Source organism: Eptatretus burgeri, chromosome 12, assembly GCF_056783735.1.
Source record: "Eptatretus burgeri isolate ZD-2024b chromosome 12, Ebu_testis_v1, whole genome shotgun sequence".
Classification (NCBI taxonomy): Eukaryota; Metazoa; Chordata; class Myxini; order Myxiniformes; family Myxinidae; genus Eptatretus; species Eptatretus burgeri.
The window spans coordinates 95,872,887-95,897,886 of NC_140972.1; the positions used below are offsets into that span (position 1 = coordinate 95,872,887).

The 25,000-nt window shown below is 45.4% G+C and overlaps 1 protein-coding gene across 28 annotated transcripts in view; it reads right to left on the reverse strand.

The window, feature by feature from the left end:
- LOC147016189 (peroxisome proliferator-activated receptor gamma coactivator 1-alpha-like) overlaps nt 1-25,000 on the reverse strand; it is a 238,036-nt gene that overhangs the window by 2,625 nt on the left and 210,411 nt on the right. For 24 of the 28 annotated variants that reach the window (XR_015050053.1, XM_085848977.1, XM_085848976.1 and 21 more), the window contains 9 exons: nt 12,487-12,676; nt 12,095-12,140; nt 11,752-11,831; nt 8,744-9,584; nt 8,538-8,648; nt 7,736-7,844; nt 5,647-5,748; nt 4,552-4,679; nt 323-453 (listed from right to left, as the gene is read on the reverse strand). Coding sequence is in view for 27 of the 28 variants with exons in the window: in XM_085848977.1 (XP_085705103.1) it covers nt 323-453; nt 4,552-4,679; nt 5,647-5,748; nt 7,736-7,844; nt 8,538-8,648; nt 8,744-9,584; nt 11,752-11,831; nt 12,095-12,140; nt 12,487-12,676 (1,738 nt within the window). In the remaining variant the exon portion in view is untranslated. The remainder of the gene's footprint in view (nt 1-322; nt 454-4,551; nt 4,680-5,646; nt 5,749-7,735; nt 7,845-8,537; nt 8,649-8,743; nt 9,585-11,751; nt 11,832-12,094; nt 12,141-12,486; nt 12,677-25,000) is intronic. The other 4 variants (XM_085848978.1, XM_085849002.1, XM_085848981.1 and 1 more) reach the window with 3 other exon arrangements.

Below are 25,000 nucleotides of genomic sequence, written 5' to 3' on the forward strand. Positions count from 1 at the left end.
TAATTTATATTTTATGCTGGTTCCACTAACAAAAGGCTTTGGCATATTAACCTCATATTTACAACACTTTCCTTGGCTACAGCATGACAACAAATGGTGCCCCCCCCGCCCTCCCCCCGATGCAAAAACGTGTGATCCCCCACGTGTGATTCATGCCCCCCCCATGCACTAGTGTCCCCCTCCCCCCACCCCCAGGCCCTCTCCTCTCGACTCATATAAGGTTATCATCACAACGTTTAGATGTAAATAAAAAGCCCCCTCCCTCCCCCAACTACCCATCCCTTTTCAACCAAACCAACCCCCATTCAACGTATCCTCTCACCTAAGTCAGCGTAATAGTTTTTCCCACACTGAAGACCTGTATCATCGACTTCCTCGCTGTCCTTGCGCAGGTTCCGGTCTGCAGCACACATGACACCCATGTGCCGGAAAGTTCCGCACACAGAGGCCTCTCTGTAAAAGGTCGGGCCCGATACAGTGAGGATTGATCGTGAAATACTGTGCTTTGTCCACTTCCTCAATCCCAAGCCAAATGTAAGTGTTAGGCCAGATACGCCGACAATAAACAGGAAGTAGTGTAAAAACAACATTATACTCAGTCTCACAAAGGGCTGTACCATGCTTTAGGCCAACGGTGGGGAAAATTAGAGTAACCTAGCTCCGGCAGTGTCTAATGTTGGAGGTCTTCTTTTTGGAGGCACGACCGGAAATGTGTTGCATATGGTCACAATCCTGCATTCCACCTTGTACAGACAACTTGTGGGTTTTTTTTGTTTTTACAAGACAACCTTGTACAGACAATAGATATTTACTGCTCTCTGTTGTCATTATCAAGTAAAATTTATCTCCCACGTGACCTACATAACCTAAATATGACCTTATCAAACGATATAACATCCTGCATAAAATGGGTTGGCCCGCTTCCCATACCCATATGAACCGATGGCTCGTGAGGTTGGGAACTCGGGTTCCATTCCTGTAAACTAAATCAAGTTGGTCATCGTCAACCCGTGTACTTGTAATTCAGGGGAAATTACATTGATGTCTCGCAATGTCTTTTTCCCCCACGTGTGATTCATGGAGACAAGCTCCTCCATGAACCTCAGATCAACATTAAAAAAAAAAATGACATTAGATATGTTTAATAATCAATTATCGCATTTTGTCGTTAATTATAGCCACTCGTATCATTATATTATCAACTATAATGTGCTTTTGAAAGTGGTTTTTGGTGCGGATGGATCACTCGGTGAAAGCAAGCAATTTATTTGGGCAAGTTTGGGATGTGCGGTAAAGAAGCGTGAATGTTTACTCGGACGAGCGGAGAAACATTTGCTTGCGGGCCCTGACTCGTGGTACGAGAGTAAAACAGCGAGCTGCGCGTGATGGCGGAAGGACCAGGAGGTACTCACGGATCATAAAGTCCACAGGGATCGAGCATCGTCTATAATCCCCTCTCCATCATGAAATCGGCCTTTCGTCACTCAGTCTCTCCACAACACAGCAAGGAAAGATTTAATGGTTAACCTCGTTATGGTTAACCCGAGTTTCCTCGTTCTAGTTTGTGAGGATTAAAGAAGCTGACCAACCGGTGAACAAGTCACCAACAATCTCAAAATGTTGATTTGCTCACTCAATCGTTTCGTCCAATCGAGTTGTAAATTTTATAATCGTGAAAATTATGACTATTACAAGAAGGTCAAAAATATTTTTTACATTTCCTTTTGTCTTCATGAGCAGTTATCTCAAATATTATCTCCCTTCAACGTGGCCGGACGATAACATCTACACGGCCTTCTGTACCATACGAAGGTGGTTCAAGTCTGACCAACACTTTGGTTTGCAAACGCAAGGAGATGAATCCTTCTTGAGAGAATTTGTCTTTATTAATGCCGACAAATCAAGATCACAGCAAGTGTGACAACGGAGAGCGTGGAACGACAAACAATTATGACAAATCCATCTGGCAAAGACATCCGTATTAAAACTCTTTTGTTCCTGTTTTCTCCCGTTTGTGTAACTGCGTTCCGGAGATGATTCGATCACAGTCTTCCCTCCAGAGCTTCAAAAGCAAGCGGTGCGCTACCATCTTACTTATCGCACAACCCTACCCGCAACCTTTACTACCCCCATTAACCCCACCTAACCCACGCGTTCTACTTGCAGGTTTCTGTTTCCTCACCTTCTCTCTGTGTCCTCCTTCCTGTTAATTCATTCCCTTGCTTCTCATGTCCACCATTGTCAGTTTGTTGTCTTTTTCTCCTTTATTCAATTCGATATTGTATCAAAAAAAGGCACCTTTGGGGCAAGAAGTTTTGATGAATGATGCTGTGAAGAATAATGTCCTACACTGGCCAGATAATCGTCCTCAAAATTATACGCCGAAGGTGTATGAAAGCCATCACTCCGACGAGACGAGTGTGCGTCCAAAGAAGGGGAAAACAGTGCCATTAAAGGTACTGTAAGAATAGACTTTGTAATAAACATACAAACTCGGTGACAAATACAAACCAAATTCCACATCAAATCTGAAGCATCCTTTTGTGACAGTGCTTACAATGGACTTCCATGAAAGTGTCAGGTGCTTACCTGCTTCCACAGTGTCTTAGCAGTCAACACAATATGCCTTCCACATCAGAAAGGTCATCTCGATATCTTAAAGGATCGCCGTATCTTAATTATCCGGTATTCTTCGACACATTCCAAGTGAGAAAACCTGAAGGTTACTGAGATAAATCTGAGCCACTGATAATGAGAAAGACTCTCTAAAGAACGATCGACCAAAGATGAAAGTCAAGTGGAACATTAATTTGGTTGCATCATGGTTTTTCGATCGAGATGGAAGAAAAACCTATTGGAAATATATCAAACAATCAGGACGAACGAAGCAAAAGTTCAGGATGAATCCTTCAAATGGTAAGTAAGGACGAATCCATGAAATATTCAGGAAGGATAAACATATTTTTTATGAAAAATCCAATCAAATGTTTCGGATTAATCTATGAACTGTTCAGGATGAGTCCATCAAATGTTCAGGATCAATCCATCAATTGTTCAGGATGAGTCCATCAAATGTTCAGCACGAGTCTGTCAAATGCTCAGCACGAGTCCATCAAATGTTTCTTTACGAGTCCATTAAATGTTCAGCACGAGTCCATCAAATGTTCAGGATAAGTTCATCAAATGTTCAGGGTAAGTCCATCAAATGTTCATGATGAATCCATGAATTGTTCAGGATGAGTCCATCAAATGTTCATGATGAATCCATCAATTGTTCAGGATGAGTCCATCAAATGTTCAGGATGAATCCATCAAATGTTCAGGATGAATCCATCAAACGTTCAGGATGAATGCATCAATTGTTCAGGATGAGTCCATCAAATGTCCAAATCGCATTCATTTCTCTGCTTACTGATAATGTCAGCACCAATGATGCCATCAATGGCCATTTGTCGTAGAATGGTTTTTCTTTTCATTTCATTTAGTGTAAGAGGAACTGATTATCTGACACGGTGGCACAAACGTAGCAATCTTACCTGTGAGCTATCAAATAAAATGGGGATCGATTCCTGACCTGATTATAATCTGTCAGATTGCTGTTTCGTAGACAGGTTGTTGCATCTGAAATTGCGCCGTCTTTTGGATAGATGTTAAGCCGGGTATCCTGTCTGTTAACTGCACAATAAGGTGTCACTAATTTGAGCCATTAAAGTAGAAATAGTGGTCATGTTTGAAACAATCTTCGTTTGATCAATTAATGTGAAATGCAGAAAATTTGTCAAGAACCTAACATTCGATGTATGGAATTTGTGTTCTTGCAGAGGATGCATTTATTCTCCACGTGACGTTACCTTATCACGAAGGTGTGTTACACAGATACGATTATCAACGATCAAACACTTATTGGCATTTGCACTCAACAAAATACCTTTCCTGTTAGTTTGCAATCACACATTTATACAATCGGGCCTCCCCTTACTCATGTCACTGCATGATGTTGACACCAGATTGTGTCTTCCTGCAAAGCGAGATGAATGAAATGTTCACCAAGCATCTCGCATGTTCACATCTTCTTAGTGATAGTGATCTAAACAAATCCAGGAAACTCACGGGCAAGGCAAAATGATTCTAAACATCCAGTGGCACACGAGCTAGTAAAATGAAAAGCATGCATCTTTGCCAACACAAGCAAACATCTTGCTTAATGCTAATAGTTGTGCATAACTCGTGGGGTAATGCTGGAACGCAAACCATCTAGTCCCTCTTGAAAGAGAAACCACACAAGATTGTTACACGACATTTGGGATAACGAATTATTGTGTTGGAAACCCGACAGATTCAAATGGGATTTCATGAACAGGTATGTACATTTTACTTGTGCACAGAATATTGAGGGGTTGCATTATGGAGGTCTTCTTGTTTCATCAATACAAATAGTAATCACAATCATTTAGTAACAAGAGATGTGTGTTTACTCTGATTATCCAAGTGGATGAAACACACCAAACACCATGAAACCTGTGTAATCAGGGAAGTTTTTTTTTCCTTTACCCATTTCCATGTGGAACATTGGCGCCAGCCTCTGCCTGGCCAACGCCTTCGCGGTCATCTTGGACTCCCAGCACACCTGCTTGAAGACCCTCAAAGAGGTCCACACGGTTTTTGGCTTGCGGACACGGCTGTGGAACAAACACAAACACAATGACACACAGCATGTGTCTATGGCCAGGGTACTCAGGGTGTGAACAGTAAGAGTTATGGTTGCCAGGCAGGGGAGAACACCGAGGCTGGTGTAGTCGAACATTTAATGCAAAAAAATTGGTCGCATGTTTTAAACTATACGGATGAATGAAGCCATTTCAAGATCCTTGAACCGACCACTCTGTTAGTAGGAACGGAAACCGAGGCAAAAGTTTCAATACATGTTAATTAGTTGCCTTACATCCATACTCTGGGGACAGAGCATCGGTGCTGCAGAAGTAGTCTCAGGGTTAGGCTGATGCTGTGTGGTTTGCCGTTGCATTCTCAGCAGTCACTCAGGGATGGAATTTGGGATTTGGTCAGAAGACTGACGAACCTATCTGTTCATCGAAATACAACGTGCGATCTTAGCGTCGACCAACTAATGCTACTTGTGGATGTGCACAGAATACTGGACACCCAGCTTTACGTCCGTACACGAGACAGGGCACTTTGCAACGATACGTCGCGGGCGGAAAACACCATGGCGGCAGTTTATAGCTGGGTACGGACTTTCACCCAGGATGGACAGCTTAGAGGAGAGTGTGCATACCTTTAGCCAATCCTACCATCCCAGCAAAATATCAGGGTTCAGGTTAGAGTTCGGATTGTCTTTTCTGCAATTTGGCAGGAGTGTTTTCTCTGAGTTAGATACGAGAGTTTGCCCTGTTTGGTGTTCCCTGATGAGCACTTGGCTCACGATCCTTGGTCAATCCTCACTTACTGTGTTTATTGTAATGGCCTTGTAATTCATGTCGAAGTACATTAATGTCCCAGTCTTGCGTGTAATTCATGTAGTGCTCCTCCTCAAGCCCTAGATATAATTTTAAAAGTGTGGCTTTGTTTGTTTTTACAATTCACAGCATTTGTGACAATATTGGAAAGAACTGCCCCAGGCCTACGTACAAAAAAAGCTTGATGCACGAGAAGTTCCACTCGGAGGTTGATGCACGAGAAGAATGGCCTGCGTTCAGTACTAGGGAGTTTGCGTGCCACAAGCTTGATGATCTACAATATGAAACAATGTTCAAGCAACGTATTATCGACTCGGACAATTACAGAGCGTTCATCTTGTCTGAACTCGGAGCAGTGTATTTCAGTATGATTGCTGCTGGTTTATCACCATCAGTTACATTCATCAAATCGAACTGTGTGTCATGACAAATTTCAAAACGACATACCCAGAAATCAAGAGTAGTTCTTACTACCTGTTTACTATAACATGTACTACAAAGCCTAGAAGGATAGCCTACAGATATGTGCACTCACCTCTGAACTGTCGAACCTGGATTTGAATCCTGACTCAGTTATGAACTGCCATGCTACTGTTTCACAGACAAGGTGAAGCATCAATGTCTGTGCTTTTCCTGGGTGGATATTGACCCGGTGGACCAGTCAGTCGGCATCGGTCATTGGTGATCGTTAAATATCCCATGGTGTATTTCACAAAGAGTCGGTGAGCTATCATGGGAACCCTGAACAAATTACAAATTCCTGAATAAACTCTCGGACCAACCCACAATTGGCAAGCGTGGCAAGTATGCCAACATGGAATAACCCCCGACGACACCAAAATGGAGCATACCACCAACAACACCGATACAGAGAGTACCCCTGATGACACCGATACGGAGCGTACCCCTGACAACCCTGATACCGAGCGTACCCAGGACAACACCGATATGGTCAAGCCTCCCCCTGATGACACCGATACGGTCAAGCCTCCCCCTGATGACACTGATACGATTGAGCCACCCCCCGACGACACCGATACGGTCGAGCCTCCCTCTGACGATACCGATATGGTTGAGCCAACTACCCGATGACACCGATATGGTCGAGCCTCTCCCCCCCCTCCATCGACACCAATTCAGTCGAGCCTCCCCCCCCCCGACCACACCAATACGGTCGAGCCTCCCCCACCATGACACGACACAGATACGGTCGATCCCTCCCCTCTCCCCCGATCACACCGAAATGGCCGAACCTCCCCCACCCCCCAACCCCCCCCCGACGACACTAATACGGTCAAGCCTCCCCCAGATTCTACCAACACGGAGTATCCCCAACTACACCAATACGGAGTATCCCCGACTACACCAATACAGCAAGCCTCCCCCAGATGACACCAACACGGAGTATCCCCGACTACACCAATATGGTCAAGCCTCCCCAGATGACACCAACAAGGAGTATCCCCGACTACACCAATACGGAGTATCCCCGACTTCACCAATATGAAGTATCCCAGACTACACCATTATGGAGTATCCCCGACAACACCACAATGGAGTATCCCCGACTACACCAATACGGAGTATCCCCGACTACACCAATACGGAATACCCCCGACTACACCAATGCAGAGTACCCCAAGTAAGTTGAGGGAGGCGTTCGTCCAGCAGTGACCTGAAAAAAGGCTGAAGATAAGGATGATGATAATGACGATGAAAATGACGATGATAACAATGATGACAATGATATGTTGCAAAACTTTTGGATTTTAGTACTTTAAGATGAGGACTATAGTATGGATGTTGGATGATTTCTCAGGAAGTACTTGGTGTAAAAATATGGTGACATCAGAAAATACCCTTAATGGGCCTTATGGCTCAAATACAATGTTCTTGGTCTCATCATAGAACAAATGGACAGATTTTGATAGATTTTATAATAAGTGCTGGTCAAACAATGTTACACACAAAACAGGCCCCCTGTGTGTCCCATCATAATTGATGAGCAGGTCTCCACGGGAAACAATTTTCAATGTCCAATGATCGATCACCTTATATTTAATTTCGTATTACAGTACCAATGTATATATATATATATATATATATATATATATATATATATATATATATATATATATATATATATATATATATATATATATATATATATATATATATATATATATATATATATATACATATATAATATCGATACACCAGTGAATCCCATTGATAATATGTTGAGAAAAATGCTTCACTACCTCTTCCTTCTCTCCAAGACATTCCAAACCAGAAGAAATCTGTTCCATGGGAATCTCAAGATCCTGCCTGTGGCTTATTTCCTGGGAAATCCCATGATGCCCTCCACACCTGAAACAGGAAGTAAGATTAAGAGCAGTGTTTCAGTTCTACTGCACCACCAATCACAACCTACCATTTCAGAAGAAAAAAAAATCTAGCCCCTGGGGGAAACATGGAGGGGGCTGGGGGCCGGGGGACGGGGGGGGGAGGAGAGGAGAGGGAGGAGGAGAAAGACAGTGGGACTGGAAATCGAACCAGGTTTTTGTAGCATTCATACAGCAGTAGTACTTAATGAAAAAAAAATAAAAAATAATGACAAATATTGGAATAGTTCAATCGAACAACTTAGTCTGGTTATCCAAGTGATCACGAGATATGTTCAAGAGGTAGTTTTATTCAAATATAAAATGTAGCTCCAAACTATGTGGTTTAACTGAGTTTCCCTGATGACATTAAGGGGTCAACCCACCATCGGTTGGACCAGAATCACAAGTTGTAAATTACACCCTCTTTGACGGTCATTGGTGATCCATCTGGGTTTTTGCCAATAAGGCAATAACGTGGTAAAGACTGAGACTAGCTTGGAGTCCAGAAGATGAGAATTGAAATGCTCCATACGATTGCCAACAGCTGGATCTGAACCCACAACCACAGGGATGCCAATCAAATGACCTCACCATTTGGCCAACGAGATCGCTGGTAAAATGTCAGAGATAACCTCCAAAATGCTGACAATAAATCCCTACCTGATGAACCACTCACCTGGTGACCTGTGCCAGGGGCGAGCGAGACCTTGAGCGTGAGCAACGTTCCAGGCGAGAGGAGCACGCACTCCTCCTGAACTGAAATTTTGAGTGCTGCCAGCGATGGTTTCTGCAATGAATGCAACAATTTTGGTGAGGTGCTCCTTGGCACCACTGCATGTCAAAACCGGACGATATCTGTGTGCAGAGAATACAACAACACACCGAGGATGACGTCCCGCCGAGCTCACAACCTTGCAGGCCGGGTTAGGCTGCGGTGAATATTGGTGAGTTCCCTGGCGGGCTGAACCGCATGCTGAACCAGGCCAGGAGCTGGGCTCGCCGGGCCCTGCCGATTCCACACGGCTCTCGCCATCAGAGGTCACGTCACCTTGCTGATGTGAGGAGTACGAGCACAACGTGGGAGTGGAACAGATATGCCCAGTGCCTTTCAATACCACACCAAGCTCTCCAGGCCCCGATGGCCGCAAACAATAGGGATCACCCTTTGGCCTGCGTTCCTTCCCAACCTTTTCATCATTGTCCAGGTTATAATGTGCAGATGAAGAACAACGATGAATGCACCGACGAACATCACTCCATTCTGATTGCACGTCAGCATCAACCATAGTCCCACAAGTCGGACCGGTTTCCAAGGGAGCCTGTGAGGGCTGCGAGACACCAACTGTCCCCGTAGCAACGATAGGGGTGAAAGGAACAGCAACAGGAGCAACAGCTGCACTGCACAGTGCAGCATTAAAGGCCTGACAGTAATCATGGTCTCCAAAGAGGCGAGGGCCAGGCTTTTTCCCAGTCCGTCCCCCTTTTGTCGTGGACATTGGTCGACCCATGGCCTTGCGAAGTTGAGCGTAAAGCTCGCTTTGCGCTAATGGGCAACGGAGCGACACCATTGTTTGTTCTGCGGTGTTGGCCCCATGTGCGGCAGTGCTGTCCGGTATTTCTGACCCATGTCCGGCACAAGGAGTACTGACCAGTGGGTTCGAACGGCACAGTACCATTGTGTCCAAGGTTTGCTTGTGTGGAGGTGTGGTGGGTGGAGTGAGGCCTAGGTGGGGAGGGCAGGACAGAGCACAGATGGGGAGGGATGAAAAGAAGGCAGACAGCCATGTTGAGCCGACTGCCAATAAAAGGCTTGGCACTTCCCGTTAAAGAAGATAAAGCACAAGCCACTTAACGTTTTTATGTCCTCCAATCAATGTGAACTTGCCCAGCATTCATTCCATCAGTTTGCCTTCTAATAAACATCACTTTGTGTGCTGAATCCTTCCATCTTCAGAAGCAGATTTATTATTTTCAGTTTGACAGCATGATCAAAGCACGAGACTCCAGGCCTTAAATTATAATTAACTCGCTCAAGCATAACCTCAATTTAAAGTACCAAAGGAGACCGATGCATCAGTGAGTGAACACGTGAATGAATCATACGGTAGCGGTGTTTTTCTGACCGTGTAATTTGCAGTGTTCAGGTGACAAAAGCACATCCCACATGCCTCCGAATGTCCAAGGTGAAATATTCCGACAAGCATTTCAGGGGATACAAAGAAAACAGGCCGCATGAAAACGGCTGCGATACGATACGACTTCGACTCGGATCAGACCATCCCAAAACCAGCAACTTGGCACTCCGACTAAGTGGTGCCGTTAAACAACAGTGACTGCCACACTTTTGAACCCCTCCCTATCAAGCACAGCCCTCCTCTCATTCCCCTTCCCAAACCACAAGCCTGGTCCTGGTTGCAAACTTCCATAATGCATTATGGCAGGGCCAGGGTTTCAACCGTGGGACATGGAACATCATAGTAATTTGCACGAGTCATGTCGCAGAAGGCTGCCGGTGTAAAAATGGGTACATTTGCCAGTTTATGGAAAGACGTGAGAAGCACGTTAAAAGGAGCGCTATGGAGACAGCGATACATCATGACGCGAAGGTTTCTGAAGCAGAAATGTCAGGGAAAACCAGCATTGTTTACCTCAAAAAGAAGAGACCCCAGACACCGAGGCTGTGCATTAATTCGCACTTTTGTTATTAATGCCTCGTCAACCATCTAATTCTTGCTACACGCAGATATTGCAGCCTGCTGAGAAGGCCTTTCGCTGTGGATGCTCCGCTAAGCAAAGTAAAACCCTCGAGCTGAAGTCAATTAAAAGCAATGAAAGCTGAAGGTTTACGACCAGGTATGAAACTACGTGCATCTAAGGTAATGTTCAGAAGAGTATACAAAGCTGTTTCCTGCGATTTAAAGAAAAGCAGTCACGTTCATGGGCCTAAAAATGATGGAGGCCTATGGTTCTTTTGCATTAACAAAGGTCTCCATGGAGCAAAAGCACAAAAGAGACAATGCCATCGGGAGGACCACTCGATTAACAGGTCAAACTGCAGCAAGACCACAAAAGAGGATGAAAAAACACGAGGCACGGTCGAAATTTCATGGAGAAACAAAGCCAATTCACTCCTCTCGGGAAGTCGTTGCCAATTAACATCGGAACAAGTGCGGTGAGATTTTGTCATTCGAGTCGATGACGTAAGTAGCCAAGGAAATTGGGCAATGAGCGGCGAGTATTATTCAGGGAAAAATCCAAATGTGGATTCCTGCTGAGCTTACAGAAAGAATCATAATAGAGACATTCAATCGAGGCACATGTCATTCGGGGAGCAAAGTGCCACCTTCCCGCCACTGCGCAAGGACATTTTTGAAAATGTGTTTCAAGCCGATAACATCTCATCCAATGGCAGGTCCTTTTGTCCGATGCCGGAGAAGGCCTTTAAACAAATCCACCAATTATTGAACCCCTCAAGGTTTAATCAATCGCCGATTTAGGATTCCATTTCGCATGTAGGCCGACAATAAGCCATCACACCGGCCGGGAGACACGACGAAAGGACAACAAAATATCCCGGGCACCTCGACAACCGAAAGAACCCGCTGGCATCAGCCATTCGCGGCCACCAAATTAGTCCAAGGAAGCCGCTTCCTGCCTCGTTTGCCTTCGTGCCAAATGGTTGTGACAAGTATAAAGCGTTGCATCTGCTTCCACGAAGAATAGCTTACTTAATGGCCAGTTTGAGCTTGCCCACAGCCACTGGGAGATTTTTCCAAAGTACCTGCTCGCCGCCGCAGCTGAGCTGTAGGATTCCCTGTGCCGTGAAACCCCCCGCCTCACTCGGACGCCATTTTACAGACCTCCGCTTTCTAACGGTCTCCATAGATTACCGGCAGTGCTGCAGAGCTCGGAGCTCAACGTTCGCTCCAGAGATTTATTCTCAAATGTTGATGCAAAACTCTTCGCATCTCTGGAATGAAATCAAAAGAAAAAAAAAGTTTTCCCATTACAAGGCGGAATCTATGCACCTTCGAACTTAACACAAAGTTGACAGCGCGCTCACCAATGCCACTGCTAACTGGATTAGAATAGTGCTTCAAATGTTCAGTTATGTTTGAAGGTTCCCACTCGTTTGACTCTTTAATCATCGCTCTGAGTCAGAAGGCACAACATCTGTGCCAGTAATGCCCCAGTACAAACCAAAAACCACACGACTTCTGCTGAGATACTTACCCTGGTGATTCAGGTGTCAGTGGCAGCGCCAAGCTGGAGGGTTTCGCTGCAAAACAGCATTAAAACCATCCATTAACAAAAATAACATCAACAACCCAATTTTTCAAACAAAAAAGTCCCCGACCTTTGAGGGCTTGCCTTTGGCTTTTGGTTTCTTTCTTTGAACTTTCCCTGTCCCCACAACCCAGAGATTCTGGCCGGTGTGGCCTGGTTGCATTCTCCACTACATACACGAAGCTCATTGGAAGACTGACGACTATGCAGAGAACAACAGCCACGTTGCAACGAGGCGAGGCAGACTGCGGCCGGCTACAGCAGCAGACCTCAAGGCAACGGAAAAAGCTTGTGGCCCTGCACAGTGATGTTGGAGAGGCAACTCCATTATCCCTTACCTTGCTGACAAGTTGGAGGCTTTGACTGGGGTGCGGTGGAAGCCAATGTGCACGTGGCCTTTCGACGTTGTCGGCCTCTACCACCCCAAGCCTTCGGGTTGGATAGTGAGGATGAGATGTCGTCGGCACACAGGTGGCGGAGCAGCTCCGAGCAAGAGGGGGAAGTACAGTCCTTTAGTAGGGCCTGAGGCTGGGGTTGGGAGTAACAGGCATTACCACGTAAGCTTAAAAAACAAAATATCTCTGCTTTTATCTGAGCCCCCGTTAGATGTTTACGACTGATAGAACCCATAGAAGTTATGAACTAGAATGAGTTTTAATGGAGACAAGTGATAAGCCATACACTGGAGTCTTGCAGGAAGTTTGGAATTTGCTCTGAGTACCAGTGAGCCTGGGCTCGTGAAAACTATCATTGAATTGTACACATACACATTGCGGATCGGCCAGTCGGTGTAATTTCCTCTCCAAAAGATTGTGTAGTCCATGGTCCGGTGTTCCCTGCTCCAATACAGGCGATGGCAATTCAAGAGTGAGCTTGCTATACCTTACCTATCCTGTCCCTGGGAAATAAGTTATGCAGAATAAATGTCATTCAGTAATAATGATAAGTTCCAGAAAGCTGGGTAAGAGTCCAAGTCGGAGTCCAAGCTTCTATAACATTAATTTATTCATTCGTGTGCAGTACCTGGATGCTGGTTGAATCATTTATTGGACCTCGGCTGTGCCGCAGATATGATATACATCAAGGCAAGAATTGGGAATTTATCCAGGATGCCGGTAACAATCATTTCCTCTTTGTAAAGAGCACCATGCGATCTATAACCTCCACCGGTAACCGATGCTGGTATCCGGATCCCCAGACTAACGCTTCATCCTCGGGACTCGTGGATACAAAACCATGCCTGCGAAACACTTTGCAGTTGGTCAGGAATCCAACCCAGCTACCTCTAGAGCTATCCAGAAAAACAAGGAAGGAAACAATTCACCGAGGTACTTTGATTGATGATTCAAGAGAGTTCTCAAGTCAGATGGCCATCAAACAAGACCTTTAATGAAAGACATATTTAATGCAGTGCAGCATATAATCATCATCTCGAACTGCACAGTGCAAGGAACTCCACAACAAAGGTTGCAGAACAATTACACATCAGCCTTTAACAATTTTATATCGGTTATTAACAACACAGTATGGCTATAGAACCGCAAAGCATGGACGGACGACTTGTAGTATTGATGAGTGTATGCAAAAGCAAATGAGACGAGGTGCTATTCGCTTTGCGTGTCTAAATGGGATAAATTAAGAATGAAAAGTATCCCCCTTCCCCCCCCCCAAAAAAAAAGAAATCATTCCAAGCATGCTGTCCGGTCCAATGATCCAAATCTTTATACTCCATTAACATGGACAGGTAGTCCAGTGAAAATATGTCCTACAGGTTCACAAACATGTGCAAGCACTTTCAGAATCACGACAACAAATTCGGACATCTTCCATGATCACTTCATTGCCAAGATCTCCATTCGAAGAAGCATCATTAGGACGAACCCAACTGGATAATTTATCCAATCCTGGTCAAGATGCTCTATCCTGGTTCAACGATGTGATAACAATGACATAATATGGATGAACATCCATTGACATGTGGTGCAGCACTTTGTGGAGTCGAGGAAATGTTGTGTCTGCGATGCGAGTAAATGATGGTAAAGGTCGAAATTATAAACGGTACTGTTCCACATATGAAGTTCCCAAATGGATTTCACCGAGTTCTGGTTCAAAGTGGTTGGACGGGGGTGGGGGGTGGGGGGGTGGACATCTGCGCTCCTCAACACTTCATCCTGTTGATTGTATAAATTGTATTTGCTTGTTGTTAAAATTTGTGAAATTATTTTAAAACATTCTGATTTCAATACTGGCCCGTGCAGGTCCCGTGCGTCTTTGCAAATCCAAACTTGTTCCTACGACACAATGGGATCTAATTTTGCGATTGCTCTCCTGACCACTCCGCTTGCTATCTTTACGTTTCCTCTCACAACAGGAGGTGAGTCTTAAGGTCTGATTCTTGCTCACCGCAGGCAGGTAACATTCTCTTTACAAGCTCTCTGCTGGTGTTCATCCTCTCATCTTCTCACTATCCCACCTACCGCTGCCCCGGTCCTCCCACCTTTCCACCATCTCCTTGAGCATTTCAACCCATTACCCTCCCCAAGTCTACACTGAATGCTTCATTCATTACCTGAGAGAATGGTGTGGAGGTAGCACAGGTAGCACACTTGCTTCTGAGCTGTGTAGTCTGAGTTTGATTCGCGATCTGATTGTGAACTCTCAGATTAGCGTTTCACAAGGAGGGCATCTCATCATAAAGGTGCACCTTTCCTCAAATGGGTAGTTAGCTGGAGACTCACCTATTTACATCAGATGATAGAGAAGATCCCACGGGGATTCCCTTAATTCAGTCATCACCCGACTTCACGCTGTGGAAACCAAAGCTTTTAGGATCATTGGTATCTCCAGCAATAAATCTGAGTCTTTGGGTCTCTCACTCTCTCTCACCGGAGGCAGGTCTGTGGTCTTTCTGTCTTCTACCATCTCCTCTTCGGCCTTGCTCACCCTGTTCTCTCTGTGATCTGTCCCTCTTATATTTCCTCAGGGTGCTCAAGGTCCACCCAAAACCACCTTCTGGTGAAACTGCCAAAATCAAGAATCACTGCTCACCTTCACTCTTTCATTCCTCTTCTTTTTTCCCCCCCCCCCACCTCTGGAATTCATGCAATTTTGCCTGGTGTTGTCTATTTTGCAATTTTGAGTTATATCTATTTCTGTTGCATATGTGGTATATATTGTCAGAGTTGTTGGTTTGCACACCTCCCGGAAGTAAAAACAAAACAAAAAATACATAATATACATTGAGGCACGTGACAGCACACCTGGAGTTTGCAAAAAGGCAAGTAAAAGAATGAGAGCATGAGGCAAAAGATTCTGTGGTCTAATGAGACAAAAATTGAACTCTGGACTGAATGTAAAGCGCTACGTCTGGCGGAAACCGAACACAACTCATCACCCATCTCACACTATCCCTACCATGAAATATGGGGGTGGCAGTATCATGCTACGGGGATGCTTTTCAGTGGCAGGGACTTCGCTGCTCTGATGGTTGGCATTGAGTGTCCCAGAATCAGCGGTGGAAAGAGAGAGGTATCTCGATATGTGGGAGAATTGTGTGCTTGGCCTGCGGGTGGCCCAGATAGCCCAGATGGCAGAGCACATGTATGGTTCACCAGAGGACCTGGGTTTGATTCCTGGTCTGGGTGCATGATTTTTCTATGTATCTATATGAATAAATGCCAGTATGTGTGTCCTCAATAACTCCAAAACCATAAAACCTAGCAGCCTGAAACTTTGCAAGCGCACTAGGAAAACTACAAGGAAGCGTATGACTGAAAATTGGTTGTTTGAGTTAATTAAAACCCCCCTTTTGAAGACAATTAATGACTTGATTTAATTATATCCTTCATCAGGTGATCTTCTGCTACCTTCGAATCTGGGGTCTGAAGGCGTTTCCTGGGTAATCTCGCTGGGGTCTGAAGCCGCCATGTTTTTTGGCCTATTCAACCATGCCTCGACTTGGAACAGGCCGCAATGATTTCTTAACGATAGTTTTTGTTTTTGCACTTTCCTCACTCATATTGAATGCCTGTTCATCATAGCTATGAATCATTGTATACATCGCTTTTGTAAGTGCTGTAGTTTTCAAGGTAGGAGCTTGGAGCAATTTCATGAATTGTACGATACGATTTTTCACGATGTACTCTCATTGACGAATCGAAGTACATCATCGAAATATTATTTCGGTGTTGACGATCAGATATCCTCCGGACTAAACAAGTGTAAAAATCTGTTGTGAAATCTGATAATTTAAAGAAATAATGAGTCTTATAACTAACCCGATATACCTATTTACTTTGAGCAAGCAAGGTTATGTTCCCTTCACCATCCATATGCAAGAAAATGTGAAATTTCCAAAGCATTAAACTTATCTTTTTCTGCTGTTTGGAGAATGTTTTTTTTTGTTGAAGGTTTAAGTGACAGACTAAATAGTCCTCATCGAGGCCAGGCCTTAAATAAATGAACTGCATTGATCGAAAAGAAAGGAAAAAGAGAATAGTCGAAGAGTTTTTGAGGAAGTAAAAAATATGCTTTTTGAAAAGGGGAAGGTCATAATTGTTTGGGAAGATGTGAGAAGGTAAAGAGTTCTAGAGTTTGGCAGTGGAGGGGAAGAAACAACCATCATAACGGCCCACCCTTGAGTTGCCAATGGCCACACAATAATCATGTGATGTCGTGGCTTATCAAGTATTCCTTGGTCTCGCAAATAGTGGAGGTGCACAAGCAGCAAGTTCTTGCGAGCAGAAACCGAAGTAATATCTGTAGAAAAGAGAAAGAGAGCCTACTATGCGGCGTAATTTGAGCGGGTCGAGTTTTGAGGTCAAATTGGTGGAGTTGACAAGTTGAATAACTTTGGATTCAATTCTGTCCAGTAAGTACGTGGAGCTGAAACCTCCCCAGATGTGAGAGCAGTACTCCATACAAGGACGAATCAATCCTTTATATAGTTGGAGAAATTGTTCAGAGGAGAAGAATCTTCGACATCTGAACCTGACTCTTCATTTATTCGAGGCAGACTTCGCTATTTGTGTAATGTGTGGATTCCAGGATAAATTTGATGTTAAAGCAATACCGAGTAGGTTTATTGTATCACATGGTGTAAATGTAGAACTTTCAAAGGAGATTGGAGAGTTGAGAGGAGTTTTATAGAGAGAGATGAGAAGAAATCAAGTTTCTGAAGCATTAAACTTAACTTAATTACATTTGCCTCACTGGGAGATCTTGTCCAAATCCGAATTTAAAGAGGTGGCTGTGATGAAACGAGATGTAGATCGAGTGAGGGAAGATGGGGCAGATGGGAAAGGCATAGAGGAATGTAATGTTGAGTCATCAGAATACGAGTACATTTGATTATATGTGGAAGAAAGAAGGTCATTGATAAAAACAAGGAAGAGTGTTGGAGACAGGATGGAACCCTGAGGTACACCGCTGTTGAAAGGGAAGGAGGGAGATGTTGAACCATCAACAGTTACGGAGATAGAGCGGTGGGAGAGAAAGCTCGATATGAGGGAGCAGAGTGAAGGAGGAAAGCCGAAAGAGGGAAGCTTGGATATCAGACTCTGTCAAAGGATATCAGATATCAGACTCTGGATATCCATGTCCGATATGCCAAACTCTGTCAAAGGCTTTTGAGATGTCAAGGCCTACAACAAAGGATTCCACAAAGTCTCTCAAAGATGAGTCCCAGACATTTGTCATGTAAGAAAGGATATCTCGTGCAGATCTTGCCTTGTGAAAGCCATATTGGTGGTCAGATGGAAGACTGTGAGATTCAAGTTGCTTGAGAAAATGGGAATTGAGAAGACATTCAAAGACTTTGGAAACTTTAGAAGTCAGAGCAATAGGATGGTGGATAGAAGGGTTTTGAACGATCACCCTTCTTTAAAATATGCTGTACTAAGGCATGTTTCCAGGAAAGAGGAAAAGTTTGGGTTTTTAAACAAAACGAAACAAATGAGCAAGCACTGGTGCAAGTTCTGAAGCACTTTCCTTCAAGACAGGGGGAGGAATGCCATCTTGCCCATAGGCCTTGCTTAGGTCCAGAGAGAGGAGTATTTTTTTGACTGCATGAAAAGAGGTTATAGGGAAGGACATAGGATTGGTGAGGGGAGAATCAGAGGGAGAGGGAATGTTCGAGTCATCCAGTATGGAGTTAGTGGAGAAAAGAGAACCAAAAAGAGGTGCGTTATCAGTCGGAGAGACAGCGATAGCATTATCGGAATGTAAAAGCAAAGGAAAAGTAGAGCGACAGAAGTTGTTGGAGATACTTTTAGCTGAAGACCAGAAGGATCTATTAGTGGAAGGAGATGAGAGATGGTCACATTTATTTTGAATAAAGGATTGCTTCGCCTCACAAATAATATACTTGCAATGATTTCTGGTGGATATGAAAGTTGAATGCGAGTCGGAGGAAGAAGAGTTTTTCCATGTCCGAAATGCGGCATCCCTTGCACGAATGGCCGCAGAGCAGGGATTATTGAACCAAGAATTGGGAGTAGAGATATATTTGAAAGAGAAGGGGATATAAGCCTCCATTCCTGCAACAATAACCTCACCTCTATGTTCAACAGAGATGGAGGCATTGCCCGAGGAGAGGCAGTAGTCATTCCAGGGAAAGTCAGAAAATAAGTTTCGTAAACCAGTCCAATCAGTATTATTGAAATGCCAACACTGACGTTTTGTTGGAGCAGTCAGGGAAGAAGAAGTGGTGGTAAGTAAAGTGATGTTCACAAGGATTTTGGTCAGAAGAACCAATTGGAGGTGAAGTTGTGTAGCTAAAGTGCAACGGATTGGAAGTGACGAATAAATCCAAAGTATTGGTAGTGTGGTCACGACAATCTGGGATATGGGTAGGGTGAGTGATAATTTGTTCCAAATCATCAAGAATGCAAAATGTAAGAGCTTCGACTCCCCCAACATCCATGTGGGAAGATTTCAGCCACTCCCTGTGGTGTACATTGAAGTCTCCGGAATAAAGAAACTCTGCGTGAGGGTGTTCGGATGTCATGGCCTCATGGCAAGACTTAAGATAGTCAAAGAAAGCTATAAAGTTTGTGGAATTGGGAGAGCAAGAAGTGAAACAGAGAAAAATAGTGATGGTTGGGAGACAAATCTAAAGCCAGATGAGATCAAAGTTTGGAGATTTGGGGTCCACAAGGCAGACAGCAGGCATGTTGATGTTGGAGTAGACACAGACTCCTCCTTCAAAGCAGAATCGTGAGCAAAGGTTGTAGTTAGAAAATGTCAAAATAATTAACAAGAATATCATGTGACAATTGGGTCTCTGAGAGAAGCAAGATATTAGGAGAGGAGCTTGCTAGATGATGTTCAACGGAGGAAAGATTCGAAGAAAGATGATGAATGTTGGTGAAATGAATTGAAAAAGAGTCATGTTGGTTCAAAAGGAAAGGGTCTTGGGAGGGACCGATACTACGACTGCCTGAGCCCCCCAATCGTTGGCAGCAGAGACAGGCAGGTCACTGGAGATTCTTCGCACCCCAAAATGCCAGGAACTAGGGGCCATTAACTTTTCAGACTTTACCATATTTCATTGGAGGCTGTCTGAATGAAATGAGAAGAAAGGGAAATAAAAGAGAGAGAATGTGAAGTGAGGAGTGAAAATGAGTGAGTAAGAAAAGTGTATGATGAAAAGTGTATGATGTTTGTTTGCAAGAGAGAGATTAAAGCTAGCCCGGTAGTGATAGTTTGAGTGAGACAGAAAGTAAGACCAGCAATCCCAACATGGAGAATGTGGGATGGTTCCGGGTACCACTTTAAGGCTTCCAAGTCAGAATGGTAATACTACCCTGAGCGGTTGCCATCTTCAACCTACAACCTAAAAAACTGGTCAAACCAGATGGGTGTTTTTTTTCGGAGACAGCATCTCCTAACTGGATGGCTGTTGGATCCTTAAAGGAGCTCATCTGCCCTCAAGCAGGTATTGCTTTTAGTCCTGTAGGGTGTCACAGTCACCCTCCCCACTGGCGAACCAGTGAGGGTAGTCGGTTTAGTTGCCGGTCAGGAAGTTGGAAATTATATTGAGTGAACAAAAAATTTGTAACGTGCCAAAATTAACCAGCTTCATTGAGCGATATGACTTAATGCATTCACTGTGAGACCTCCCTGCCTTGTCCACCAGAGTGACTACCTATCCATAGCGTCTGCCAGATCTATATCTATATATTCGGAGGTTTTGTGAGGTGCTCTCAAGGGAATCAAAGAAAATCTGGTAAAAAAAAAACGGACGTTATAAAAAAGTTATAACGTTTGCACGGATCCCCCAACCGAACGTGACATGTGCACAGAAGAGTAGGCAAAATGGAGAATTTTCTGCAATGTTTATTTCATGCGCGATTGAAATTTGCGATGTCTCCAGGGTTGTTCTGCATTAAGCAGCACTCTTTTATGGATAAAGTCATGTTATTTCATCAATTCAATGTATTTCATTAACTGCTGCATGCACGGTGAGGACCGGCATTAAAGTTAAAGGGATCCTTTATGGCATGCAGTGACAGACTGGTCATCTATTCCTTATCAACCATTGAATTGGAGTGCTTGCATGAGTGTTGAAGCCATATGCTGAGTGCCCATTGTCGATCAAGGAACCGCACTACATCATTCAGAGTGAATTGTTCACTCAGTGCAGACGCTTTTGCCGCGCATCATTCTGGGTGAGTGGTCCGTGGTCCGTCACCCTGGGCGAGTGGTCCATGGTCCGTGCTCCGTCACCCTGGGCGAATGGTCCGTGGTCCGTGCTCTGTCACCCTGGGTGAGTGGTCCGTGCTCAGTCACCGTGGGCGAGTGGTCCATGGTCCGTGCTCCGTCACCCTGGGCGAATGATTCGTGGTCCGTCACCCTGGGTGAGTGGTCCATGCTCCGTCACCCTGGGTGAGTGGTCCGTACTCTGTCACCCTGGGCGAGTGGTCCGTGCTCCGTGCTCCATCACCTGGGAGAGTGGTCCGTGCTCAGTCACCCTGGGCGAGTGGACCGTGGTTCGTCACAATGGGTGAGTGGTCCATGCTCCGTCACCCTGGGTGAGTGGTCCGTACTCTGTCACCCTGGGCGAGTGGTCCGTGCTCCGTGCTCCATCACCTGGGTGAGTGGTCCGTGCTCAGTCACCCTGGGTGAGTGAACCGTGGTTCGTCACAATGGGTGAGTGGTCCGTGCTCCGTCACCCTGGGCAAGTGGTCAATGCTCCAGCACCCTGGGTGAGTGGTCCATGCTCCATCACCCTGGGTGAGTGGTCCATGCTCAATCACCCTGGGTGAGTGTTCCATGCTCCGTCACCCTGGGAGAGTGGTCCATGCTCTGTCACCCTGGGCGAGTGGTCCATGGTCTGTGCTCTGTCACCCTGGGCGAGTGGTCCATGCTCGGTCACCCTGGGTGAAAGGTCTGTGATCCGTGCTCCGTCACCCTGGGTGAGTAGTCCGTGGTCCGTCGCCCTGGGTGAGTGGTCCGTGCTCAGTCAGCCTGGGTGAGTGGTCCGTGCTCTGTGCTCCATCACCCTGGGTGAGTGGTCCGTGCTCAGTCACCCTGGGCGAGTGGCCCGTGGTCTGTCACAATGGGTGAGTGGTCCGTGCTCTGTCACCCTGGGCGAGTGGTCCATGCTCCATCACCCTGGGTGAGTGGTCCGTGCTCCGTCACTCTGTCTCATCAAACTCCCCCATGTTTCGATATACCCGCCGATCACATCACGTGCCTTATGGTTGAATGGTTTGCATTAGTGGGGACAATGGTCTGGATGGCAGACAGGCGGTTGTTCTCTGTGGATTATGTGATTTTACCGAAAGACGTAATCCGCGGCAATGCTCACACCATAAGTCAGGAGGTGTGTCTGATTATAAAATTCATATATGTATATATATATATATATATATATATATATATATATATATATATTTATATATATATATATATATATATATATATATATATATATATATACATATATACATATATACATATATACATATATACATATATACATATATACATATATCTTCTTCTTCTTCTTTCGGCTGGTCCCATTCGGGGTCACCACAGCGGATCATCCGTATGATCCGCATTGTGATTTGGCACATGTTTTACGCCGGATGCCCTTCATGACCAACCCTGGTCACCTCTTCCGACACAGGGATATGGTACACCTATTTTAACCGGGGTATACACCGGCCCAGTACACTGGTACTAATTTCGCCGACCTCAGAAAGATGACAGGCTGAGTGAACCCCCTGGTGTATTAATTCAGTGGCCCAATGGGGATTGAACTCAGGACCTTTTGGATCCCAAGCCGCTGCCCTAACCACTGCGCCAACACCAGGCTTCATATATATATATATATATATATATTGTTACGTTTGAGGGGGGGTATGCATTCAAAGGGTAATTAGGATGTTTAATTCGGTATGCCATGCTGTTCGAGTTTACCAGGATCTCGATGTAATAAGTAGCAATTCAGTGGTGATAAGTTGTCTAGTAAATGTTCATTTCTTCAAGGGGGGAAATGATAATTGTCACGTAATTAGATAGGGACACGGGATAGGGTAAGTGTGTCTGCGTAAACCCCTTTTGGTATTCTCTGGAGACTGGCCGTGACGTCACAGGACAGTGCAGCGGATGGCTCCGCCCCGTGATCACGATTGGCAGAAGGCGACGGCGGTGGGCCAATAAACAGCTCGATTGGAAGTGACGAGGACAGGAGGATAAAAAGTTTCTGTTCGGGGTCGAAAAGGAAGAGGAAGAAGATTACAAACAAAAGATCGTGTTTTTGTTGGTGGGGAGGCTGTTGCGCGGGGAGCATCCTTGTTGTTGTGCTGATTCGATCGTGTTTTTGATCGTGTCTTGGAGCCTTGCTGAGCCTCGTGCTTCACCTTGGTTGGCTCTGGGGTTCTGCTGACTCGGAGTACGGGGTCGAACGGCGGGCGGACCTGCCTCCCTCTCCTGCTCGCAACTTGGCGCCAGAACTGGTTCCCTGGCGGCTGTGAGCGGACTTGGGCCAAGACCAGGAGGTCGACAGCACCACGGTTTCTCCTGCCCCCCTGACGAGAGCAAGGCCAGCTCGTCCGACGCCGATCCAGGGACAGTTGCGTCCACACCACGGTTCAGCCTGACCACCAGAAATAGCTACGTTTTGTGTGTGTGTGTGTGTGTGTGTGTGTGTGTGTGTGTGTGTGTGTGTGTGTGTGTGTGTGTGCTTGGCGCCTTAGAGGGATTGAGAACTGTATATTCATTTGAATTGTCTGTGTTTTTCCCCATGCCCGATCCCACACCATCCCGTCGAATCGCCCCGGATCCCTCTTCTTGCCGAGTCTTGTTATTTCTGGTAATAATAAAAACGAATAAACATCATCAACTCAGTGAAAAGTGACTCGTGCCACCTTCCTCGTCCCGTTTGCGGTAGAGCGATTAGAACCGCCATGTTTGGGTTATAAACAAATAAACCGCCTCCATCGTTTTGGCTCATTCTACGTTGGCGGGACTGTTCAAGTCCCGTGGACGTCACATTGGTGTCAGGAGTGGGATGTTCGAACCCCTCTAAATTATATTTGGTATCGGGAGAATATACCAAGATTAAAATCTCGCCACGAATTGGAATATAAAATTACTACAGAAAAGCGCGTGAGCGCGGGAAAATTTTGGCGGGATTTTTCAAATTTAAATGAATTGGCGGCAAACGGGACTTCTGCACCATGGCGGATGTGCAGATGTTTGAGGAGGAAGGCCACGTGTCTGGCAGCGAGTCGGGGGAAGAAGGGAGAGACGGGGGTAGGGTTGGAACCTCCCCCATTCCGAGCGTGGACCGTGCTTCATCGCCCGTAACGGAGCCGGCAGCGCCGGAAACCTGCACGATGACGATCTGGACAATGTTGGAACGTTTAAAGAGTGCAATTACAGCACAGGGGGCAAAAATGACGGCACAGGGGGCACAAATGGCAGAAATGACGGCAAAAATGGAAAATCAATTCGTGACACAGAGGGCAGAAATGACGGCACAAATGGAAAATCAATTCGTGACACAGAGGGCAGAAATGACGGCACAAATGGAAAATCAATTCGTGACACAGAGGGCAGAAATGACAGATCAATTGGGGGTAATGGGGGTACAGTTGGGTGCACGGATTGATTTAATGAGGGATGAATTGGGGGAAAAGATGGAGAAAATGAAAACTGAGATGCAGGAGTGTGTGGATGTTAAATTGGGAGAAATACAAAGTAAATTCGAGGATAGATTGGAGGAAACAAAGGTAGAAATTACATTGGAGGGGGAAAATATACGAAAAAAATTGGTAGATAAAATTGATGCAACGAACATTCGGGTTGATAAAGTGGATGAAAGCCTGGAACGTCATCGTGCCTGTGTGGATGCTCGTATGCAGCTGCAGGTTGAAGAGTGGGGAGAGCTGAGGAAGCAAGGGATGAATTTGGCGGAGGAGGTAAAAGGATTGGAGGCTCGTTTGGATGAACAAGATAAAATTATGAGCCAAGATGAAGTCTTGGATAAAGGCCTGGTAGAGCCGTCTTTTGTAAGTAGAGTGTCCGGGTTGGTTGAGGAGCAGCTACAAACTCGCGACAGAGCCTTGGAGGAGGTTGTGCGGGCCCAGAAGATCCTGCGGGAAGAGGTGAATCGGTCCATTCAACGTTTGGAACAGGAGGCAAAATTGACCCATGAGACCCTCACCACAAAACATCTTTGGCCACAGTGGGCTCCGAAATTGGATACGCAGCCACAAGGGTGTTTGATCCCTGGGCTGGATTCGGACAAGGGAGAAACTGAGATGCGGGCCACCGTAAAAGTGATCCCCCTGGTAAATTTTGACGGGTCAGGGAGCGTTGAAGCTTTTCTGACGCAATTTG